We start from the raw sequence: 19,221 nt of genomic DNA, 5'->3' as shown, positions 1-19,221 counted from the left end.
TCAGTTTTACAAGTCCCCCTCATTCTCCTCCTCACACCTCAAGCAAATGGGCAGGGGATACTTCTCAGGAAGAACGGTCCCCTTCCTGGATGGAGGGTCTTGATTCACAGCCCCCCCCCCCATCTTCCCAACTTCCTACCCCAAACCCCAGGCCCGCCCTCCTCCACTGGGGGCCGTGGGAGGGTGGCTGCTGACAGCTCAGGAGCCTGTCCCAGACGCATTAATAAGCAGAACCATCACTTCCCAGCCCGCTGCTTGTGGCTGGACGATTCGGGAGCCTGAACTGCCCTGGCTCCTTCAGACACAACAGCCAGGAGGAGCTGGCGCAGGAAGAGAACCCAGCTGAGAAATCTGGGAAGGTCATGACCGGAGCCAGATGCTTATCAAGAGGAGAGTTAATAGCGTTTTTGTGGACTGAGCAGTCAGCCTTTTCCCCAAGGATAATAATAGACACCATGTCGGCCATCCAGGAGACTTCCAAAAAAAGACATTGTGGGGTGGAATTGATGGGAAACTTTTCTCCTAATACATAAAATAGGTCAGCAAAGACGATTAAAGGTGACAGTACCCACCAAATCCACATTCACCACAGGTTTACAAGCAAGGACTTTTTTTTTTGGCCAGTGAGACTGAAAAGTGATTATCAAAGACAGGCACCTTTAAACATAGACGCGTTGTTCTGGAAAAGCCACCTTTTCCCGGGAAAGTGGTTGCTGCAGAACCGGGCCGTGCTGGTAACTGACAGCCAGCTGGCCAGGTGCCCCTCCAAGCTCGTTCCTCACCCGCAGGCTGTCTTAGACTTGTTTGGGTGGCCCTTTCTCTTCCTTCACTTCACCTGCCCAAGTCTTTGCAGCACCATCGACAACAGCCTTGGCCCAGCCCCTGCAAACAGTCATTTGCTCAGGGCACATGGATGTGGGGGACGGCTCTGCAGGCTGAGGTCTGGCGTCGGGTGAGCTTTTCCCACCCTGCGCCGTCTGGGAGACTGCAGTGGAAAGAGGGGCTGCCAGCGCTTGGATGTGCCAGTGTGGGCAGGAGACTGAGGCCGGGCGCCCAGGCTCTGCCGCCTTCCCTCTTTATTCATCAGGAGGGATGAAATGGGTCACACCTCGCTCTCCTGAATTTTATTTATTTCCGTGCAAATGGCAGGGAGTGCAGCAGCCCGCCATTCCATTTTGAATCTTAAAGAAAAAAAAAAACAAAAAACAGTTGCTACTTGCGAATTCAGTTTAAGAAAAATAGTAAACTGACTATACTGCAATTAAAAAAATTAAGAAAAGAAAAATAAGGATGAGGGCCTTTGGCCATGGGAAGCTTGTCTCCAAAGCTGCGTCTTTACCATCTCTTTCTCCCTTTGATTTGCAGACAGTGGCCCCAGTGATGTGCGGGACATTCAGGTTGATTTCAGACTTCAGCCAGCTGCCTTGGCCACAAGCAATGCCTTTCTCCTGCTAGTGCATTTTCTCTGCAGGGTTCAGAGAAACCTAGTTGCATGGGCCCCTCTGCCCTGGAATTTGCAGCCGCAGCACCGATTAGAATGGGGGTCTGGTTTTCTGGAATGTGCAAGGTCTCGCTTCTGTTTCTGCTGCCTTCATGGTCCAGACCAGCGCTGGGCCAGACTCTGGGTTGCCGCTATGGCTGACAAGTCTCCTTGGAATTCAATGGAGTGGGACAGACAGAAGGCAGTCACTCAAACTGCGGACATGGAGAAAATGAGTCTTGCTGGGCATCTTTGCTGCATTCACTGGGTTGTGCTTTTCTTTCCTCCCCCAGGCCCCAGCTCTTGCCAAAGGAGGCCCCATCCCCTTTACAGTTCATGCGTCATTACCCATTAGGAACCTGTTTAAAAAGATTCCTCTCCTGACCCTCAGGGAGAAAGTAGTCAAAGTTCAGTGGAAGAGGAGGAAGCACTGTGTTTCTCCGCTGTCCTGGCTGCTTTCAGCGCAGCCTGCCTGCTGCTCTTTCTTCCCCTCCGCTGGGCTGGACTTCTCCTCTGCCTTCAAGGTAATTCTCAAATTCATCACGCAGACTCACAAAGAGAGCTTTTCTTAGTGAAAAAGCATCCCCCGTGCTCTCCCTGACGGTGGGCCAGCCCTTCTCCCAGCTGTGTGGTGTTAGGTTAGTTAACTGCTGGCCTGTCTCCTGGGCCTGTCGCCACACGCCTGCACACCTGGGACAGGTGTCCCACCTGGGCCTCGGGTGCCCACGCTTGGCCAGGTTCTGGAGGCCAGACTCCAGGCCTGCCACAAAGGTCCTGGTGTGGGAGAAGCGTGGCGGGGCCCCGGCGGGCAGTGGAAAGCTCAGTCTTCTGGCTTCTCTTTCCGCGGTGCCAGCGGCTGGCTGTTGCAGGCGCCCCCGCATCAGCCGGCCTTGGACTGCAGCCGCTCCTTCTCTCTGCTGCTTTGTCTCCCTGCAGGTACACCCCTGCCCCATCAGAAGTGTGGGGACCTTTGGCTCTGGGCAGTAGGCACAGGGGAAGTAGAGGGAAAAGCTTTGGATCCATCCCTGTGTCCCCTCCCCACCTGCACCCCCAGCCTTGCCAGGCTCCACGTGGCCTCTCTGTAAAAGAACAGAGTGGGTGAACATGGGCCCCGGGCCCTTGTGACGATGTGCCTGGAGTGTGATAATTTCCTCCTGGTGGGATCCCTCTGGATTTGGGCCTGGATTTATTTAACATCCAGTAGCCTCCTTGTAGTTATGATCAATCTGACCGTACTGAGGACAAAGAAATGTCCGGACATGACCCCGGGACCACCTAAAGATGAGGAAGAGGACAGCCTCCGCCTGCAGCCCCATGGCAAAGAGTTCTGGGGTGTCACTGGATTCTAGGCCTGAATCTAGGCTGGCACTTGGAGGATGGGGCTCCAGAAACTGGATCCCATATTGGGGTGGGGGGGAGAAGCTCCTGCTTGGGGTGTTGGGGCTGTGGGAGGGTGGCTGATGACAGCCGAGGAGTGTGTCCCAGACCCTTACTCAACTGAACCATCCTCAGTGGCTATTTAAAGTGTTCATGGCGCCCCACTGGGAGTCTGCTGTGTTTGTTCCTTTATTTACAGTTTCTGAGCCTGTAGGAGACTGGCTGGCTGTGTCTGCTGGTGGCCAAGAGAAATTTCCCAAGGCTTTTGGGCAAGACTTTGAATCTAGAGCAGTGGTGGGTCCCAGCTGGCATCTCAGGGTAATTACTTCTCCTGGTCCTTCATATGAAAATGGGAACATGTTTTTCATTGGCTTTCATTTCCAGCCTCCTCTGTGCAATGCATTTGTGTCCTTGCCTTCAAAAGAACTGTATTTCCTTTGTCACTTATACCCAGGCCCACACCACAGAAAGGACGGGAGGCGTCAGGGGGACTGGGGCAAGTGCAGGAGGGTGGCTGCCCTGACCGGCCTGCCATAGTCCCTTGGTGAGCAGACCCTGGATGCATCCAGCCATCATTTTGGTGGAGTTTCTTCCCATATTGTCCTTTTCTCAGCATCCTGTCAGTTGTCAGGACTGGACTGTGCTATGACTAGTAGTCTTTAAAATATGAATATCTTTGCTGGCACTTAAAGTTGAAGAAATTAGGTTAAAAATCCTAAGTGAATTCTTCCCTTAACTCCGTGGAGCTGAGAGGGACCTTGGAAGCCACTAGGTTGAGCCTCCTTATTTTAAAGTGGAGCAGCCTTTGGTTTGAGGGGGCTGGCCTCACGGCCTGTGAGCTGTACTCAGCATCCTAGGTCATGGGAGATGGGCACCTGCCTCCCAGTTCTTGGAGTGTTGCCTCCGCCCCTGTAGGCTGACTCCTGGGCTCAACCAGATTAAGGCAGCATCTCTATCAGGTCCTGAGCAAATGTGATGCTTCTCAGTATTTCATGGGCATTTTGGATTTTAAATCAAATGACTTTGGAATACAGGTAGGGCCGGTTTCACGGGTGTGCGACCTGTCCAGTCCCGCTGGATTTGCTTAGGAGGACGCTGCATGGTTTAATGCTCTGCTGTGACTATCTTGGAATTCATAATAATTTTGAAACAAGGAGCCCCCACATTTTCCTTTTGCACTGGGCTCTGCAAATCATCTAGCTGGTCCTGAATATAGGACAGTGCATTAAAATGCGAGTGATTTGATCAATCTGCTCCTGCAGCTGATTTGAATTTGGGGAACATGCTGTTCCCGTTGAATAAAGGAGGATTCATCCCTTTTCCCTCGAATACACTGCGTTCTGTTTTCCAAATTAGCTCTACTTATCGACTCAGTTGAGAATTTGGAAGGCGCGATTGTTCTTGCTGGAAGCGAAGGTTGGGTCGTTAATCCTGAATCCTGGCTCTGAGTTCTCAGGCTTGGGAGTGGGAAGTGTGTTCCCACAACTGTGTGGGCCACAGGGGGCCGGAGGCTGGGGTGAAAGGGCTGGGACCTGGAAGCGAGGCCGCAGATGCAGAGCAAAGAGCTCCAGCCCAGGAGCCGGACAGATGGGGTCAGCCTCCTGCCTCTCCTGGTCCCCAGCTCTGAAGCTTTGAGCAACGTGCTTGACTTCTCTGAGCCTCAGTTTCCTCATCTCTCTGTAGACAGGGGGATCCACCCTGCAGGTTTGCAGGAATAACTAGAGAAAAATGTATTCGGTGCTGAGCATTGTGCTTGACGCACAGGGGATGCTCTGTAAATGCATGCTATTATTCTTGCTGGTGTTAGTACTTTACCGCCAAGACTGAAAGTTGGGTAGGATTGACCAGCTGCTGGGGAGGGGAATAAGAGTTTTAGGCAGGAAGGAAAATAGATGTGAATGCAAGGAGGCGGGGTGGAGCGTGGTATTTCTGGAGGTCTGGCAAGAGGTTTGCAGGAGTGGAGATTGTGCATTAAGGTGTCTTGGGAGGCAGAGCTGGGGACTCAGAGCTACGGGCTGGAGTGGCTTGTGGGGGAGACAGGAGACAGGGATGCCATGGGGTCCTGCATTAAGTTCACGCACCCCAAGTGGCAATTTTGTTGGGGGAGACTTCGAAAACAGGCCAGACCTGCCTGAGTTAGAATGTAAAGGTGGGATTCTGAGACGTTGCAGAAGTATGAGCAGTGCCTCGCGGAGGGGCTGAATTGTACCTGGGAGGCTGAGCGCAGGGCTGAGAGCTGGCAGGCGACCTCGTGGCCTCAAGATGGGCATGAAGTTTAGTGCTTTACCTGCTTCTCTCACTCAGAACCCCCAGTCCCCAGAAGAAGCGGTCTTAGCTCCACGTTGCAGGAGGAGAGAGACCGAGGCTTGGACAGGGAGGGCCACTGCCTGAAGTGACCCAGCTGTGAGGGGCAGAGTCAGGACTGGAGTTGCCCTGGAATTACAAAGAACCTGGTGACCTTTCCCAGCCCTGCCAATCCTGCTAGAAGGAACTGGGGTGGGGATTCAGCTCAGCCCGTCTCTCCCAGACACACTGAGTTTGTGAACCCGAGTTGCCACGCCAGGTGGCAGCTCAGCATGGAGAAGGGACAAGGGACAGAGCCGAGGGGCAGAACATCCAGATCCAATTCTAGGATGACTGGAGCTGGGTCTGGGGCACCTGCACTGACGTGGAGCAGGGGCTGCTCTGGAGGGCTCCCTTGGTCCTTCTAAAGTGGATCCGTCCCACGCTGGCCATGGTGACTGGTCGGTGACTGGCAGCCCAGCTGGTGTCCTGTAGGGGCAGCTCAGGTGTCCTGCTGGCCTGGTTCAGGCGTCTCCATTCTACCCTGTGAGCCAGCCATGTGCTCTGGAGGGTCAGGGAGCCGCGAGGGTGTCCCGCCACCTGGGCGGGGATTGGCACGCCTACCTTTCCCCTGGCAGATCCAGGTTTGATGGGCTCTGAAACTTGTACGATTCGGGGCACCCTTTTTAAGGAAAAGAATTCAAAATTATGAATGCAACCTTAGGCATGGAAATGATTCTTTATTTAGATTGAAAAAACAAACTGCCACAAATTAAAATTGTATGAAGTGGGCAAATACTACAAACTCCACACAACCCAGAAAAATGTCATGATGTTGTTAGTAACTACCAGGTGGACCTTCACCTTTAAAATACTCCTCCCTCCCCCACCCCACTCTTTGGCTGTAGGCTCTTTGATCAGCTTTTCATGTGACATATTTTGTAATGTTTCCTATGGAGAGACAAGAATGATTATTATTATTACTCGTATTAGTAATTTAGTCTTTCCGGGCATACTTCTCTGCTGCCCACATACTTCCAGAATGGATCGGTGTGGTCCATATGTGTAACCTCTGGCCTCAGGTAGGGGAGCAAGCAGGGTGGCAGTGGCAGTGTCCCTGGAAACCATTTCTGTCCCAGGACAGGTAACTTAACTAGATGCAGAAGTGACTTCAAAGCACATGAATATACATCATTAAACCCAAAGAAGATGATCCCTTCGGTTTTATTTTCCCTTCAGCCACGTTCCCAAATGCCCACAGCCTCTCGGACAGGACAGAAGATGTGTGACAGAGGGAACGAGACACTGCAGTTTAAATATTTTCCTTCTACAGTTGTCCCAGAAGCCTCTGACCACCGAATGCTTGGCTAGGGCCCTCGCAGGGCGAATGCGGGCTCTAAGCCGCAGCCTTGTTTACCTTTCCTGTAAATGCACTTCTGCTCCGAACTGTGGCAGCTGTGCCGGAGTCAGGATTATCTGCTGGAGAGAGCGCGAGAGACATCAGGCTGAGGTTCCCAGACTTGCATGGTTTGTGACACTCTTGGTGTCTGAGTAATTTTTCACGCCCCACCATCCACCCAACCTGGGCCAACAGAAGGATTTGGCTGTTTCATTTGTCAAGTAATTAGGTCCCAACAACTTAATAAGTATTTGCATCCTTCCAACACGGTAGTCATTTGACAAAAAAAAAAAGGAAAAAAAAAAAGACATTTTAATTGCATTATTCAATAACCACAATTACAAGTGGTCAGTGTGCGCCTGTTGGCTGCCATACAGTCTCTCAAATCTTGGAACCAGATTGGATCCCACCACCCCATTTCCAGTTCAGCATTGATTTTTGTATGGTACTTGCTTTTAATCACAGTGACCACCAGAAATCCAAATCCACAAAGATATGGGACCATCAGAAGAACGTAGCACAATCTGATTTCAACTCTGTGAGCAACCTAAAGCTTCTTCTCAGGGTGTCCACCAGATACTTGACAGTCCAGGGTATCAAGCAGCACTGTGTTTCCCCAGAAAACTTGGAATATCCTGTGGGTTTGCTGTGGCACTCGGGGGTGGCTCGCTGCAGAGTTTGAGAACCACAGCCTTAGGACTGGAAAGATTTCTTTCTTCTTCTGCCTCACATCTAATCTTTACCTGACATTTTTGCCATAAAGTTGAAAGAAACACACATTTCAATGCATTTAAAGCGCGTATGCAATTGTGTGCTAAACCTTTTCTGTTTTTGTTTTTTGGGGCGGGGAGGGTAATCAGGTTTATTTTATTTTTTTTAAGAGGAGGTACTGGGGATGCGCTCTGCCACTTGAGCTATACCCTCCGCCCTGAAACATTTTGAGAGAAATACAGATAAAAGTCTGTCCTTTGATTCATAGTCCTCTCATTGTGATTTACACTTTCACTGCAACAAATTTTCTTCCTTGTGATAATGTGTGTCAAGTACTTCACTTAGTGCCTGGCTCTTATCAGTAAGCACTGAATAATGGAAGTGTCTCTTATTCAATTTTGATAATAATTATTGAAACTTAACACTATTGGGGGGCGTGTCCAGGACACGTGGTTCTCAAACTGTGTGTATATCTCTCTTCCTATAAAGAAGTTGTTGAAAGTAGTTAAGAAGTATTATCTGTAAAACTCCAGGGATGATGGGTTCCAAGGAAGCAACATTTGTGGAGTTTTGTGCATGACTAGTAGTTCATAAAGAGGAAAGATGAATAATTTACTGTCTTTGGATGGGAACCTGGCAAATGTTGGCTACTCTTAATGGGTCATTTGTTATGTTAAAAATCAGCAGTGATAAATATTTATTAGGTAAGTAGAAAGATCTGTCTTTTGTAAAATGTGACTCAACATTCTTCTAATCTTAGTTTTTCAGAATTTTTCTGTTTAAAATAAAATCATGTAGTATGTCATTCAATTTTTCTCTTTTTGAGAATTATTTTGATATCCTAGGTTCTTTGCTTCTCACATAAATTTTAGAAATAGCTTATCAATTTCTACAAAAACTGCTGGGATTTTCTTTGGGAGTATATTGAGTCTGTAGAGCAATTTTAGGAAAATTGATAGCTTAGTAATAGCCTTTTGACCCCTAAGTATTTATTTAGGTTTTCTTTAATTCAGTTCAGCAGTGTTTTGCAGCTTTCAGTGTAAGGTCTTGCATATATTCTCTTTCTGTTTGCTGAGTGTTGTTTTTTTTTTTATCATGAATGGATATTCAGTTATGTCAGCTCTTCTTTTTGCATCTGTTGAGATGATTGGGTTTTCTTTTTTTAGTATGTTACTGCAGTAAGTTACATTGTTAGGCTTTCAGACGCTACACCTACCTTATTCATCCCTTCCTGGGATAAACCCCACCTGGTAATGATATGGTATCCTTTTTATTATATTGCTAAATTCTGTTAGTTAAAAAATTTAAGGACATTTAGTCTATGTTCATGTTGGATATTAGTCTATAATTTTCTTATAATATCTTTGGATTTTATATTAGGGTGATGCTGACTTTATAACGTAAGCTGAGCAGTGTTTCCCTTCTGTTTTTAGAGAAAGTTTGTGAAGTGTTATGTTGCTTCTTTCTTAACCGTTTGGTGGAATTCACCAATGAAGCCACATGGGCCTGACATTTTCTCTGTGGGAACATTTTTAACGATAAATACAATTTCTTTAATAGGTACGTAGGATTATTCAAGTTATCAATATCTTCTTGAGTGAGCTTTGATAAATTATGTCTTTAAAAGAAATTTGTCCATTTCACATAAGCTGTAGAATGTACGTGCGTAAGTTCATTCATAATACTCCCTTATCCTGCTTTTAATGTCTGTAAGGTCTGCAGGGGTGATCTTTCTTTGATTCCCTATATTGGTCATTTTTGCTTTTTCTCTTTTTTCATTAATCAAGAAGGTAGAAAATACCTACCTTTCACTTTTCTGAATTCTGAATTGCCAGCTTTCTGAATGCCAGCTCATTCCAACTTTCTGTTCAATAGTGGAGCAGCTAGAAGGGCCAGGCCTCGACCCTGCTTGAGACCTCTCAGCCTCATTACCTTCCACCACGTGAGCTCTGGCCTAACTGAACCAGGCCCTCGCTTTGCAGAGGGGGTCGTATTTGTCTCCTTCTGGTGCAGCTCAGCTTCCGTTCATGCTGGATTCTTCTGCTGACCCAGCTCCTTGTCTCTGTCTGAGATGGCTGTGAGGTGCTCTCGTAAGCTGGGCAACAGAGGTACACGTCACAGCCAGAAAAGCTGGCCTGCCACACAGCTTCCCCCTGCTGCCTCTGCGCTGGTGGCCACAATGGCCCTGCTGGGGGGCGTGTCCAGGATGCGCATAAATGTGCCAAGGTGGGGAGAGTGGTTTTCCGGACGCCTTCACCTCTCCCTTCGCTTCTCTGCTGTGCCGCTGAGGTGTGTGGTGCTCACACCTGTCCAGGGCTGCCCCTGAGCAGCACCTTCACCAGTTCCTTTTTTTTTTTTTTTTAATTTTTAAACCGTATGCCATGACTTGGCCAAGCACTTCATCATATACAGGAGCTCATAAAATCAGCACCAGAAACACATGTAGTAGGTGTTATCATCATTGCATTTTATGGACGAAGGGATAAAACTTGGAGGCGTTAGTTCACACACTTAAGGTCACACAGCAAGTAAATCCTACGCCAGGTGTCACACTCCAGTCCTTCTGAGACCAGAACCTGTGCTCTTGTTATGGAAACGACAGGCCAGTCAAGAAACAAGCACCACTCGGAGGGTTGGAGTACTTAGATATATTACGCCGGCGGGCTCAGAGGGGCTTCTGCTCCGAAGCTCTGAGCACCTCCAAGACGTGCGCATGAGGTTTTATAGGGTAAAGTACAAGCTTGGGGTATTTGGCCAATAGGCATGGAACAGCTTTAGCAGCATTATCATCACAAAAGTGGAGGCGGGGAGGCAGCAAACCAACATTCCAAAGCCAGATATGTATCTTTGAAAATCCAGCTGGCTAGCAAAAAAACGTAAACAGCAAACCAACACTAATTAACTTAGATTTACAAGTTAGTCCAGCAGAACTCAGATCAGTATTTCAATACTTAGACTTGTGAGTTATCTTGTTAGCCCAGCCCAGCCTCTCCTTCACATTCCTAGACCTGTGAGTTATCTTGTTAGACCAGCCCAGCTTTTCCTTCACACTCTTACCCAGTCTCCCCATGCTGAGCGGCCTGGACACCCCAGCCTTTTGTCTATCTGCATCACTCAGAAAGTGGGTCGTGGCAGAGCCAGCCTGGGTCCATCTCTGGGAATTTTCTGCCCAGGCAGACCCCTCGGGGAGGAAGACAGTTGACCTGCAGTTGAGATCAGAGCAGATGGGGCCAGCCAGGGTTTCTAAAGACCAGGAGGCAGCAGCGGCTTCCCCTGGTTTGATGGACGACCTTTTAAATGGAGCAGGACCCTAGCACTGTGCCAAGCTGCTCTTAGCAACACTATTCCTCATTCTGAGATTGCATTTGGAGAAGACAAACGCTTCTTCTTTGGCTCAACATTTTGCCCACCTTTGAACTCTTAGTTGGCAGTTCAGCTGTTTCTGCTCTATTTCATCCTCCCACTGACCTCGATCCACTGATGATGATAACAGAGGTCATTCATTGCTTTTTCACCCAAGCTGCACAATCAAGGCTTGTCAGTGGAGCTTTTCAGTATGGTCTGTGCACCCACTGCTCCTCCTTCCTGTTCACTCATCTGCAGAATTAGGAGAGTCCTGTGCCCAGTCGCAAATTCCACAAGCTCCTTATCTTGCTGTGGCATGTTGGAGTGAGAGGGAGACTCAGGGATTACATCATAGAATGTTGGAGAGGAACAGACTTCACAGCTCATTCTAGAGGTGGTTGGCCCCATTTTACAGACGGGAAATGGAGACCACCCAGTAGACTATGGATGGAGCCCGGGAGTTCTAGTGTCCCGGCCAGGGTCCTCCCTGCTCTCCCACATTGCTGTCCCAGGTGGGCAGGTCTGGGGCCACTTTCTCTAGGGTGCGAGAAAGCAACTGCTTCTCATTTTAGTTGGAAAAACCCATTCACTTTCACCCCTGATGTGGGCAGATTCTCCCAGGCCTACGTGGGAAGTAGAAAGAGGAAGTAAGTGAATGAGTTTTTAGTGGCAAGACTCTAGTAATTGTCCTTCTTGTGAGGATCTCAGAAACTCCATCCTTCCCTGGGGGTTGCTGGCCTTGTTAAAGGAGTTCAAACTGCTTTTGACCTTTCCCAGGGAGCTGGTCTAGGAAACCCACATGCATCTGTTTACAGCTGCCTTTGGGTGATGTTCACCAGGTTCTGTGTCCAGGAGGAATGTTTCTGTCCCCTTATTTATGGCTCCCATTGGAGACTTAGGGAGAAACATCAATTAAACACAGCCACCTGGAATCCTGGGAGGGCAGCAGACACGGGTGGGGCCAGTATGAAACGGAAAAGTTGTAGATTTGGCCAGATTTGTCTGTGATTTATACAATCTCTTAAGAAAAGTTGGTATCTATGGGGAAGTCATTTATAGTTTATGAGCCTCAGTTTCCCTAAATATAACATGGGAGCAGCATCTGATTTTCCTCTTCTACAGGAAGGGGACCATGTGAAAAGGTTTTGGAAGCAAAAGTAGTAAGCATGATGCTATCGTGACTTTGTGGAATTGGTTTATCTTGCTGAGTACTTGCAAGTCTTTTCCTGCCCCTTGGAAAAATCAAGCCATGCAAAAAGAGAGCGGATTCCAACTGTGAAATAAAGCATCAGCCACATGGATCCGTCTCTGGGACCAAGAGGGGCCCTTTGTTCACCCATGGTCCCTCACTCACCTCCAGGAGGGAAAGCTTGGGAGGATGTCCTGTGCCCAGAGGTCTTGAGCCGGAAAGCTGAGACCCTTGCTGGGGTCTGGACAGAAGCTGTGGTGTCCTAGGGTCGCCTACGAACATGCAGCTCTGAGAGCCACAGGGGCTTGAGAAATGTCATAGCTTCCACAGTCACGAGCCCGGGGAATGGCTGTGCCCGCCTCGCAGAGGGAGGCGTGTGCGTACGTGTGAATTTATGTATGTGCGCGAATGTAAGAGTATGTGTATTGAATGTGTGTTTCTGTGAGAGTCGGAGGGAGTCTGCGTGAGTGTGTATGCATGAGTGCGAGTGCGTACGTGTGTGTGGATGAGTTTGTGTACATGTGAGTGTGAGTGCTCATGAGTGTGTTTGTGTGAGTGTATGTGTGTGCATGTGTAATTGTGTGTATGTTGGGGACGGGGCGCACGGGCCCTTTGGTGAGCTGGGGCATTTTTGCAGGCCAGCTGTTCCCTCGTAAACTATGGGCTGTTTGTGAGTCCTGCTGAGTGACCAGTGACAGGAGAGACCAGTGCTTCTCAGACCCTCTGTGGTGAATGATCAGCATTCTTTTCCTTTTATTTCCTGCCCATCGCGGACCAATACTTTTGTAAAATATGCTAAAAATGAATTACTACCAAGATGTAATTAAAAAGATACAGAATACCAGCCCCAATTTCAAATTTTTAGATGCAAGAGGCATAAAATTCCTCTGTCAAATTGCTCTGAAGGTTTCAGAAAGCTCCCTGTGGGTTTCTGCATGGGGCCGGGTGGTTGCAGGGTGGCGGAGCCGCCCAGCGCTGCCCTGAGCTGGACCCACGGGCCGAGGCGGAGATGCGAGAAGGGCTGGGATGTGTGGGTCTCTAGCTGCAGACTAGCCTGGAACCCCTCTGATGTTCGAGCAGAGACTTAATGAAGGGTCTCAGCAGGTGGCACGGATTTGGGGCCAAAGTAAGAGGCTCAGGCTGCGCCTCCCAGCCACGCCACCTCTGCCACCCGCGTGCCAGCAAAGTGGGGGCTCTCGGACCCTGAGTCTCTGGTCCCTGAGCTCATTTCTGAGTCAGAAGCCATGGGTGTGTGCACCTGGCTGGTGGTAACTAACTTTTTGCTTTGCTGGGAGCCCGACATTGGATGTGTGATAGCTTTGTCTGAAAGTAGCTTTACAAATGCCCCCCATATGGGGATTCACTAATTATAGTGCATATATTTTATACAGAGAATTACAATCATTTGATTTTTCTTTTTTTCTCCAACAGCATCAAAGCGTGTCTTGTACCTTTTGGTCTGGGGTGTCTCGGGGTGGAGGGAGTGGACTGAATGGTCAAGGTGTGGTGGAAAACTGCTGTGGGGACAGACAGCAGGAAAGACACAATCTGTCTTTGCCTTAACGCTTTTTCATAATAGTCTTTTTAAAATCTGAAGCATCTGATGAGCATCCCATCAAAACAGCCTCAGCCTAACCCCGATGGTGGTGATGTGCTGAGAAGGACGGTTTTGTGGTGCTGGGGAGTCGGGGAAGGGACTCTGGCAGAGGATGATGCCATTTCAAGGTGACCCTGGTTGGCCAACTTTTTGGAATAGCCAGTAAGAGGTTCAGGTGTTTGCCGATGCCTCTGGCTCAACATTTTCGGGGTGAAATCTTTGAGCGCAAGGAAGTCAAGCAAAGGGGTCATCTTTGCTGGATTTTGCTATCTTATCTGAGTGGGTATTTTCTCAAGAGCCAGAAAGACTTTTGCAACTGAGCCCAAGTCTAGGATCTTGTCCTCACCTCCCTTCTGGTTCTAGAGACCTCTGTGCGCATCTTTTGGCTCCTCTAACCCACACCTTTCTCTAGGTGACCGCAGCACAGGGCACCTTAAATATCTTGTCTTTGTTAAGCATCTTAAATATCCTGTCTTTGTTTCTGTTCTCAGGGCAGGAAGATCCAAACAGTCTGCGCCATAAATACAACTTTATTGCCGACGTGGTGGAGAAGATCGCTCCTGCCGTGGTTCACATCGAACTGTTTCGCAAGTAAAGAGAGCCTTCGTTTTTTTCCACTGCCTCTGAAGCTCCCACCAAAAACGCTGCCGTTAACAAAACATCAGAGCTATTTTTGAGACACTTTAGAGTGTCACTGAATATAGTCCTACAGGAAGATAAGCATTTCTCCCTTGGGATGTTTTCCTGTTTGACTATTTAAATCTACATTCTTGACCCTTCTAGATGTTTTAAGAACCTCTGGTTCTGAAGAGGTTCCCTAAGAATATTTTCTAAGTGGAATTTTTAGATGCATATCAAAGTCAGCCTAATATTCCATTTTTTAAAGTTAAATAAACCCAATATATAAAGTAGCAATTGCTGAGTGTGTGTTGCTGTTACCAAACCAATTCATCAATGTGTCAAAGAATTGATTTTTAAGGTGTTTCAGCCTTAACTGGGTACCTTTTTTGGTTCTAGGCTTCCTTTTTCTAAGAGGGAGGTGCCGGTGGCCAGTGGGTCTGGGTTTATCGTGTCTGAAGATGGACTGATTGTAACAAATGCCCACGTGGTGACCAACAAGCATCGGGTCAAAGTTGAGCTGAAGAACGGTGCCACCTATGAAGCCAAAATCAAAGATGTGGATGAGAAGGCAGACATTGCACTGATCAAAATTGACCACCAGGTAAATGTGTTCCCACCTCCAGGACCACGTTCTCAGGTGCCTTGGCTAAAATTTAGCAGAACCTGGAGAGATCAAAAGGACTGGAACTCCCTGATTTCATGAGATTCTCAGGGAGAGCACCAAAGCGGGTCTGAACCAGTCAAGTCTGGACCAAAGGAGAGCATTTAGGAGATGCTGAGTGTGGTCTGGGGTGGGGAAAGGGAGGGAGCTCATGGGAGCTTCTTTAATAAGCAGGCGATAAGAGCAGAGTTCTAACAACAGTATTTTTTGTTTGTTGTTTGCTTGTTTTAATGGAGGGACTGGGGATTGCATCCAGGACCTTGAGCATGCTAAGAATGTGCTCTACCACTGAGCTATTTCCCTCCCTTCTCTGCTTTAAATTTTTATAAAGTAAAGCAATAGGTTTGTGAAGAAATGAGTAGATAAGCAGTGAAATTGAGTCTCCCTTCTATTCCTGCCCCCGAGGCAACTGTTGCTACAGGTTTTTGTTTATTTGTGCACTCACCCGTGTATAGAGTATTTACCGGTTTTGAAGTTAGCCATCATTAGCATGTAAACAGCCGCTGTGAAAACAAACCAGGTCTCCCCAGTTGGGTCTTTGCAGAGTTAGGAGATGTATTTTAAAGCAATACTCCGTACTCAAAGTTTTGGAAATCTTGAGTTAAAACAAAGCTACTGAATTTCTTCCTCGTAGCCACTTCTCAGCGCTTTTAATATGCTCATGTGGCTCTCCTGCCAAAGGATGTGTGCAGGGAAAACTACAAATATCTCAGTGTAGAACTTGTCGTTCCCCCGCCTCCCCAAAACTGAGACATTAAGAGCTTAGTTTAGGAAATGGTTTGCTTTCTATTGAAATACTCTTCTTGTAGTCATTTTCCCTCTGTTGATTTGTTTAGCGAAGTCTTTCTCTCTGAAATTGAATCCCATTGCTGTTAGACTGTCAGAAATTTCCACTTGCTGATCTGTTGATGACAGGGGTTTGGTTTGCTCCGTGCCAGGTGCTAAGGAGGTTGTGTCTTCTGGTTTCTCCAGGCCCCTGTCATTTTTCCCGGACTTCCTGTGGAAGGAGGACTCAGCGTAGGTTCGAACCTCGTTTCTGGCCCAGGAGCAGATCGTAGACTGAGAGCCAGGAGGAATCTTCCTTTCCAGCTCTCCGTACATTTTACCTGGATGGGGGCTGTGAGGTCAGACCCGGGTGGCACAGCACAGACTGTTCATCCGGACAGAAACGGGTTCTGTGCCCGGTGTAGGTGACTGGCCTTTAATGAGGTTGCAATTGCATATTATTTCTGTTGGGTTGCCGTGGAATTTCTGTAACAACTCGTCTTTCAAAATGTGCTTATTGGTCACAGCGTAATCATAATAACTTCTACTCGACAAGCTCCAAAGCTGGACCAGGCTCTGACTTCATTTGTCACTGTCACCTGACCTTCAAGTTAGCTGTATCGTTCCCATTTTATATAGGAAGAAACAGTGGTTCAGAGAGCTTAAGCCACCTGCCTGAGGCCACACAGCTATGCTGTGGTGAGTTACAGCCTCCGAAGCCAGCCAGACTTCCCAAGTGCCCAAGCCCACGGTCATTATAGGAAGGATACAGCTGGTCTTCTGTTGTGATGGGTGGTCTGATGGGATGGCTCAACTTTAAATAGCCCATGGGGAGGCTGGCGCACCCCTGTTTAGGAACAGGCTGCTTGAAAGGAGTCCAGGATGTGGTAGTCTCACCGGAAGGAGGCTGGCCAGAATAGCACATCCTGTGGCTGCACGCGGGGCTTCTCAGCTCCTCCGAGCCCTGGGAGGGCAGCCCGCCGTGGGGGCTCTCTGCAGGCAGGACGCTGGTCGGATGCTGTGTGCGCTGCCCCCGCTGAGTAATTTCATGTTTGGCACGCGTGGGTGAATCCCATGCAACTGCTCTGGCCCGGGGATATTCTTTTCAGATTTTGAGCCAAGGTGGAGAGTGTCTCCTCCTGTCATCCCCGGCATGTCTAGGCAGGATGTGAACCAACTCCACAGACCAGCTTTGCAGGGTGTTTCTGACCCGGCTCTCGCTGTTCCCGGGAGGCTAGCCTTCTGCCAGCAGCATGCTATTTGAGATGAGTTTCTAGCCCAAGAAAAAGGAGCTTGCAAATTTAAAGTTGAACTAATGTGGCTTTTCAAAATGGAATCGGAAATGAAAGGATATTGAATTGCAAACACCCACACAAGAGACTGGTTTCCACTGACTAACCTTTCCTTTTTTTTTTTGCTGATAGTCATTGGAAGTGGGAGAGTGAAAACATCTCTTCCAGCTCTTTCTATTTTGTTCCCTTAGTTTGATGATGGATTATTTAGGAGAAGGGGGCGGAGACCGGCTTGTAATGAGGCTCAGTTTGGATGGAGCCTCTCACCTCGGTGAATACAAATTTGCCCAAACGATTTTATAACGTGCAGGCAATGCGTTGGTGGGGGGTTGGAGGGGAAAGGGGGAGGTGGGCTTGCTTTGCACTGTGTCTCCTCCGGAGCAAGAAACAGAGCAGGAAATCTCAGAAGAAGCAGAACAGAACCAACAAAAATTAGACTCATGGACCGAAATCATTCCAAATGGCGCTTATGCTATGAGGTCAAGGTCCAGCCTCCCCAGGGCCATTTCCAAATAACTCAGTAAAACTTGTGTGACCACCCCCCACATACATGGGCCCAGTGGTTAAGTTGGTGGCTCACAAGCTGGGCCCATTTCCTCTCCGCAGCACCAGCATTTCATGTGAAGGGTTCTCCATTACTTAAACAGCAATCCTCCTTCCTGAGCGTGCTATTCTTGCCACTTTTAATGAATGGAAATGACCGCGGACACCTGTTGTCACTGTCCACTTGTCACCCACGCCGCTCCCTCTTCTTTTGGGAGCAGCAGCCAGCATTTTCCTTTGGGGTCTACTTCTTCCGCACTGGACAGTCTTGGTGGGGACATCAGTCATGGCGTCCCACCCCCTGGGGCCAAGGGGTGGGCACAGGACCATCAGATCGAGCAGGTCCTCCTCTTGGAGCTGCAGCTGGATGTCACTGGCAGATAAACTACATGGGGAAGGCTGGTGTAGCCCCCGCTACTGAGACCTCCGGCGCTGAGTCCCTGTCCTTTCTGAGCCTGATCTGCCTCCTTTCTCTTCCATTCTTCAGGCCCCCCTCACATTTTCAGTAAACCTCCCTTGCCTTGAAGTTGCCAGAGATATTTCTGGGCTTGCAACCAAAGGCCTTTTTTGCTTTTCACTGCTGAGCAGACACATGTGCACTCACTTTCCCCGCTGTCTTGAGCCAGGAAGAACTTTTGGAAGAAAGCTCACTGAGCAGGGCAGCCGTCTTTTCCTGCTCTGCTGCCCCCACCAAGCTGGAGGAGGAGGGTGTCCCCCAACAGGCCCGCCCCCTCCAACCGCAGCTGGCCTGGACATTTCTTTCTGTGCTTCTGTCCTAGCATTTGCAACTCCCCTTTCTTTGGAGCCGTGACTGGGGCCAGCATTCACCAGGGGAGGGGAGTAAGGACAGTGTGCATGCAAACAGTTTAATAGAAAGCAGCTTTGAGGGCAAACTAGTTCAGCTTCAGATAAAAACAGGTTCCAAATGTGTTTAACATGACGCTGGCTGTGTTTGCAGAACATTTAAAAATTTTATCCAAAGGCAGCATTTTGTCCGTGCAGTTTTTTGCTGAGTCGTTCAGGAAGAGAGAGAGAAAATATTTGGTTTCTTTAGGCCAGAGTGCAGGACAGAAATACTGGGGATGGACTGAAGGAGGGAAGAGAGGAAAGTCACTTTTGTCCCAGCTGTTTCTCCAGCCAAGTTGATTAGGAACAAGCAAGAGAAAAGCACATACACCCCCGTTGATGGTTGCAACTTTCAGATGTGTCCTGTCTGCCCCCTGGGAGCCCCTTCATTCTTACAGAGAGATCTTAACTCCTTAGCGGGGCCTTCAAGACCCACCCAGCCTGATGGGCACCCCTCTCTCCCCATCTCCTCTGCTCTCTCTGCCCCTCACCCACTCTGCTTAGCTACCCCCTCCTCTGTTGTCTCCCACAAAGCAGGGGTGTTCTCCTGGAGCCTTGGCCTCCCTTCTCGGGGTGTCTCCCTCCAGCTTCTCCATAGGTGACCCTCCGCTCTTTAGGCCTTGGATTAAAATCTGCCTCAGACAGCCCTTCCCTGACCCACTGCCCAGGGGTGTGCCCCACGTCCCAATCCCCCCATCACTCGGGGCACACTTCACCCCTGAGATGATCACATCTCACTGTTCATCTTTCCCTCCTCATCTCTTCATCGTTACAATTGTCTTCTTCACTTGTAGATTTAAGTTCCTCTGTGCTGCTAGAGTGGGAGGGACACACCTGTCTTTGTCACTTGTCACGTAGTAGATGTGCTCACCAGCAAAGTCCAGGGGATGAATTCAGAGCCCTCTGCCCAGGAGGAAGCAGGCCCACTCACCGTGGGAAGGGGGTGCAGGAAGGCCCCAGGGCCCATACCATGAGTTACTCCCCTGCTTCCTGGGGACAAGGTGACTGGGCAGCAGGCTGCTGGCAGAGCAGAACCCCCACCCTCCAGACTCCGAGGCTAGTGCTCATCCGATCCCGAGGGCTCCCTGCAGTGTGGATGGCGTGTGGCTTTG

General features: G+C 49.0%; 1 protein-coding gene across 1 annotated transcript in view; it reads left to right on the top strand.

The window, feature by feature from the left end:
* HTRA1 (HtrA serine peptidase 1) overlaps positions 1-19,221 on the top strand; it is a 49,487-nt gene that overhangs the window by 11,165 nt on the left and 19,101 nt on the right. The window contains exons 2-3 of the mRNA XM_010969904.3: positions 13,873-13,972; positions 14,399-14,603. Coding sequence (XP_010968206.2) covers positions 13,873-13,972; positions 14,399-14,603 — 305 coding nt within the window. The remainder of the gene's footprint in view (positions 1-13,872; positions 13,973-14,398; positions 14,604-19,221) is intronic.

The sequence above is a fragment of the Camelus bactrianus genome, chromosome 11 (genome assembly GCF_048773025.1).
Source record: "Camelus bactrianus isolate YW-2024 breed Bactrian camel chromosome 11, ASM4877302v1, whole genome shotgun sequence".
Classification (NCBI taxonomy): domain Eukaryota; kingdom Metazoa; phylum Chordata; class Mammalia; order Artiodactyla; family Camelidae; genus Camelus; species Camelus bactrianus.
This window is presented reverse-complemented; position numbering and strand designations above follow the sequence as displayed.